The sequence below is a fragment of the Pterocles gutturalis genome, unplaced genomic scaffold (assembly GCF_000699245.1).
Source record: "Pterocles gutturalis isolate BGI_N339 unplaced genomic scaffold, ASM69924v1 scaffold34786, whole genome shotgun sequence".
Classification (NCBI taxonomy): domain Eukaryota; kingdom Metazoa; phylum Chordata; class Aves; order Pterocliformes; family Pteroclidae; genus Pterocles; species Pterocles gutturalis.
This window is the reverse complement of record NW_010104147.1, coordinates 366-5,917: the sequence shown is the minus strand read 5'-3', so window position 1 is coordinate 5,917 and position 5,552 is coordinate 366. Positions and strand designations below refer to the sequence as shown.

Below are 5,552 nucleotides of genomic sequence, written 5' to 3'. Positions count from 1 at the left end.
TTCATCGACAGCCTCAGGGACCGCGATGGTACCTTGGCGAATGAGCTGGGTCTGGCTGCTGAGTCAGGTGAGAACTGCGGAGCCCTGGTCTGCCCCCAGCCATGCTGGGGCTCCCGGCGCCTCCGGTGGGGTGGTGGAGGGGGGCCTGGACCTGGCAGGTGTCCCAGGCCTGAAGGCGAGAGGCAGTTGGGTCTCCAAGGTGTCACTGCTCTGTGGCACTGAGTCCCCTTTGCCATGCAGTGATGACAGGGCTCTGAGGGGGTGGCTGTCCCCTGTGGGGCTGAACAGGGACCCCCAGTGAGCAGAGCCCAGCTCCGCTCGCCTGTCCATGCCCTGTGACAGTCCCCTCTTGCTGCAGGTACTTCCCAGTGTGACTGTGGGGCTTTCTGCTTGCAGGGGACCCCAGTGTGCAGCTGGCCTCCCCCAACACTGAGGCCCCCCCTGAGCCCTCCGTCGGCATCCAGGGCGAGCAGTGGATCCGGCAGTGCTCCCTGAGCGAGTACCAGCGCATCAGGGACACAGAGGGAGACCAGGTGCTGTGGGCAGAGATGAGAGGAGGGCTAGAGCGTGGCCTGGCCACCCTGCCGGAGTGAGCAGGGGCTTCCCGAGGGGAGCCAGGGGCGTTGCTGACCTGGAAGCAGGGCAGGATATGTGGGGATATGCCCCAGGGAGATGTGGCTCCTGCACCCGTGGGCCTCCTCTGCTATCAGCTGCCTCCCAAGAAAAGCCCCCTGCACCCACCCACCACTGCGCTGCCTCCCTTTCTCCTCACAGATCTATCCCATATGTCTGCCACGGGAGATGCGAACCCGTAGGGCCCTGCTCATCTGCAACATCGAGTTTGAGCACTTGAGCTGGCGGAATGGGGCTGAAGTGGATGTGGAGGGGATGACGAAGCTACTGGAAGGGCTGGGCTACGTGGTGGATGTCCATCGCAACTTAACTTCTGAGGTAAAGGGCTGCACCAAGCAGCTGCCGCTGGCCCCGGGAGTGGCACAGAGACCCTCCTTGTGCGCATTGGTGATGGGGGGCTCAGATACCACAGAGACACCTCTGTGCCCAATGGCAGTGGCTCCTGCCCACAGCTGGTGGCTGGGTCTCCACACAGGTGGTCACAGGTGGCTGATGTTCCTTCCCTGTGCTGGTTTGTAGGAGATGGCTGCGGTCATGAAGAATTTTGCGGGTCACAAAGAGCACTGCACCTCTGACAGCACCTTCTTGGTCTTCATGTCCCATGGGGTCAGGGCTGGGCTCTGCGGGACCAAGAGCAGAGACGAGACCACGGACATCCTTTCCCTCGACACCATCTATGAGAAATTCAACAACAAACATTGCCAGGCGCTGCTGGGCAAACCGAAAGTGGTCATTATCCAGTCCTGCCGTGGAGGTGAGTCCCCACTACGAGGTGCCTGCGAGGCAAGCAAGCCAGCCAGGCCCCCCCAGGGCATGTGAACCCTGAGCACAGGGTGGGGATGGGACACCCCACCATCGCTGATGGCTCGTCCTGCCTTCCCAGGTAAGGTTGGGTCCGTGATGGTGAGCGACTCCGCAGACCCTGCCATGCCCACTCCCAGCTCGGCTCACAAGATCCCTGCAGGGCTGGAAGATGATGCAATCTGTGAAGTCCACCTGGAGAGTGATTTTGCCACTTTACATTCCTCCACACCTGGTAAGCTGTTCCTGGAGATAGTTGTCGTCCTGCCTGAGGGCAGGCGAGGGGGACAGGACTCCCGTTCCTGATGCCACCAGTCTCCTCCACACCTCCTCCTCCTCCTCGCGGCAGGTTGTCAGGGGTCCCATCCATCGGTGACTGCTTGGGCATTGCTCCAACACAGCCTAAGAGAAGACAGTGTCCCACGATGCCAGGGCACAAGGCTGCTCCAGGACACTCCCAGATCCCTCTCAGTGGCACCAGGGCCAGAGCTTTGTGCCCCTGCCTGGCTGCCTTCCCTTGCCCTGGGTCCAGCCCACCCCACCGGCTCTGCCTGCACTCCTTCCCCAGACGGTTTATCTCATGGCAGTGGCTGGCTGGGGGGAAATTGTCTTCTGATGGGTCACAGATGACTCCAGGCCGTGCCAGCCTGGCAGCTGGAATGACTGGGAGCATGGGAAAGCAGAGAGACTTGAAGAGAATATTCATGTTACTTCTGTCTTCCATGGGATGCCCTGTCTTCTTCCCGTGCCATGGGTTGGATGGGCCAAATATAATGATCTCAGAAAAGGTGCCTCAGTCTTATGCTCCAGCACTCAGCGTTAATCACTGTTGCAGTGAGGGACACCAGTGAAATCACACTTGGCGTCTTCTGTCTCCCCAGATACTGTCTCCTGGAGATGCCCAGTAACAGGCTCCCTTTTCATCCAGCGCCTGATAAAGCAGTTTCGAAACCATGCCTGTAACAAGGACTTACAGGAGATCTTCCGAAAGGTGAGGCTTTACCATGAACTGCAGGTGTGCTGGCATATGCAGCCATGCCAATGGTCAGAAATACGGCTCAGAGCAGAGCTTGGGCCAGGGCAGGCCATTTCTTGGCAGGCCCCTAGGGAGCAGGCTCTGTCAAAAAGGCATCTGGTTTGGCCTGGAAAGTCAGCTGGATCTCTGGAGGCATCAGCACCCTGCCACAGGGTGGACAAGCAAGAGCCCGGCGTGTTGGCGCAGCTCATGGTGTCACTTGTGCCACTGGACACATGCCTGGGGATGCCTCCTGACTCTCTGCACACTTTCCACGCTGGCAACGGAGCTGCTCTCATTTCTCCCCACTGTCTCTCTCACTCTAGGTCCAACATTCCTTTGAAAAATTCCCTCGGCAGTTGCCAGCACAAGAACGGACTACAATGCTCAGGAAGTTCTACCTCTTCCCAGGCCACTGATCTCCTGCCCATGGTGAGTCTCTTCACTTCACACCTCTGCAGCAGCCTTTTGTCTGTGCCCCAAACCTGGTACCTGGCCAGCAAGGAGGAGTGGGGAGAAATTCCCCACTGCTCCTGGGTCGCAGACCTCGCAGCTCAGACCGGATACCCAAAGGACTTGTGTGCTGGTAGCCAGGGCCGGGCAGTGGCCTGACTCCAGCCCCATCTCCCACCTGGCCATAGGAGAGATGGGTGCTCAAGGAACTCATTTTCGTAGCCCGTGTCTCAGGAGCTTCTCAGTCTAATGTTCTTCACAGGTGAAAAAATAATACACAGACAGAAGCATCTGAATTTGGGGTTAACACAGCAGAAAGCTGAAGCTCAAGATGAATGCAGTCCTGCTCCAGAGAGGTGCACTTCTTCAGAAAAGAGCCAAGAAGAGCTTTGCAGAAGCACAGTGAATCTCCAGACCAGCTACTTGTGCCTCCTCTGCTAGGCAATTACAAATAGACCTGGGAATAAAATAGCCCTCGGTCTCCTCTCCTCCCTCCTTTTGCAGCCTCCAAACAACCCCAAACTGAGCAAACCCTTTCCAGGGAGCAGCAGAGACACCTGGCTTTGCAGCACCAAATGTAAAGCTGGTTGGTATCTCTCTTAATTGTCCCCAGAGCCTGCCTCCAGTTGTGACAGAGATGATCTGTCACCCCCAGAACTGCTTCTGCCCCATCTCTGGCTTTATTCGTTGTTTAATAAAGGGATTTTCACAGAAGACAGCACCTCTCCTCTGCCTTCAGCCCGCGGTGGGAGGATGGTCGTTGGGCCAGCAGTACCTGCTGTTACATTGCCTTTTCAGGGATGCTGCAAGTAGGCGGGAAGTGAGAAATTGGAGGGAGCTCAGGCAGGAGGGGATGCCCACCTGTGGAGCAGTCTGGGCAGCTGTGCTCCGGAGGGATTTCTGTGCCTCCCCTTTGCAGGCTCACAGCATCTCCTTGCTTGGGAGGCAGCCTCCCCCACTTCCCAATCCTCCCACTGCCCCTGAGGTGGAGCAAGGACACGATTCCCTCTGGGTGCCAATAAAGATCCACAAGTCTGTCTTCCATCTGCTCCTCCACCAGCTGGCCCAGCCCAGTTGTCACCTCCCACCAGCATCGCTGCTGGTAAGCGGGAGCCCCTTTCTGTGCCCACCACTGCCCTCCCTGTCCTCCGTGGCCACATCCAAACCACTTTCTGCCTTGCCATGGATTCAGCTTTATTGCACGTTCTACAAAGTCACAGCCAGATCCACAGTCAGGGGGTCTGGCAGCAGGAAAATTAGAGGGGGGGTCTCCTGCCCCCTCCTCGTGTCTGAGACACACCAGTGCAGGCAGGACAGTGTCCTGCACCAGTGCCACCCCCTGTCCCTGTGCGGTGGCAGAAGAGCTCAGCGGGATGGAGGTGCCTCTCCGTTCCATCTCCAGGTGACCTGGGGTGGAAGAAGCCCTTGCAGGCAGGATCCAGCCCGATCGACTGGTCCAGGCTGCGCCCCTCTTCACAGAGCCCAGAGTCCTGCGTCACTGCCTGGAGCTCCTCAGGTGCCACGGGTGCTTGCAGAAACCCCGGTCCACAGCACTACAGTGATGGCAGGAAGTTGAGGACAGCAGTGAGGAATTCTTCAAATTTATCCTGATGGACTATGTGGCCTGCACCTTCGATGTACTGGACATCCGCCTTGGGGAAGAGGCGCTGGATCTCCGGGTAGTCTTTGGAGCTGCAGGACAGGGGAACACACTGTGGTCAGAGGTCCAGCCCGGTGCCTTCCCTCACCCTCTCCAAGCAGAGAGGGGTCCCAGCTCTGATCACGTCTCCCGCCCCGCTGGGAAAGTTCAGGGCTGTCCCCAAGCTCCCCCTCACTCTCCAGCGCACTGGTGTCACTGGCTGCTGGAGGCACACAGCTCGCTCCAGGACCTCCCCCATCTTGGGGGCTTCCTCCCACCCTGGACAGGCACAGAAGAGCATGTGGGGTCAAACCACAGACTTGGAACCACTTCTCTCCAGTCCCACCTGATGTAGGGCGACTTGGATCCTCCCAAGAAGAGTGCAGGGCCAGGATACGGCTTGTGGAAGATGGGGAAGCTCATGATATCTGCCATGTGGTGGGAAATAGCCTCCAGGTTCACCCGCCAGCCGTAGCGGCCCTCCACCTCTGTCAGGTTGGTGAGGAGGAACTGTCTCAGCTGCGGGAGCTGCCACAAAAGGATATCGTACACTCTCCAGTAAGCGCATCGAGCCCTCAAGATGTCCTGGCACCCTCCGTCCTCCCCGCCTTGCTGTCCCTCTCATGCTGTGTGTCCGTCACATGCCCCATGGTCCCTGCAGCCCTGGTGAGGTGTCCTCCAGCTGCCCAGGCCAGCAGGGGTGGAAAGACTCCTGCTGGGACTGTGGCCCTAAAGCCCCGTGCTCTGGTCCCAGGTACAGGCTGGGAGCACAGACCCCATCCCAGGAGCGGGATTTCCTACCTGGACCACTGGCTGCAGCTGACTGTCAGCCAGCTGGCGGGCCGCAGAGCGGGACAGACCATCCGGGATCTTCACCGACTTCATGGCAGAGATGTAGGTGGAGAATTCAGACACCAGTGAACTTGAGACGGGACTAATGTCTACGGAGATGAGGCGCTCCACCAGGTCTGGCTGGGGACACAAGCGGGGCAGACAGATTCCAGCCAAGAT

General features: G+C 58.7%; 2 protein-coding genes across 2 annotated transcripts; one reads left to right on the top strand and one right to left on the bottom strand.

Moving 5' to 3' along the window:
* Positions 1-25: 25 nt before the first annotated feature.
* On the top strand, positions 26-2,868 carry LOC104471583 (caspase-1-like). Its single transcript, XM_010086965.1, has 7 exons — positions 26-158; positions 397-533; positions 775-951; positions 1,153-1,387; positions 1,517-1,669; positions 2,316-2,425; positions 2,776-2,868. The coding sequence occupies exons 1-7, from the start codon at positions 26-28 to the stop codon at positions 2,866-2,868; spliced, it is 1,038 nt and encodes a 345-aa protein (XP_010085267.1).
* Positions 2,869-4,455: 1,587 nt separating this feature from the next.
* On the bottom strand, positions 4,456-5,513 carry ABHD11 (abhydrolase domain containing 11; the record flags this gene model as incomplete). Its single annotated transcript, XM_010086964.1, has 3 exons — positions 4,456-4,594; positions 4,888-5,069; positions 5,343-5,513. Coding segments are annotated over 3 exons (492 nt in total), but the record flags the coding sequence as incomplete, so codon positions are not given.
* Positions 5,514-5,552: the final 39 nt, after the last annotated feature.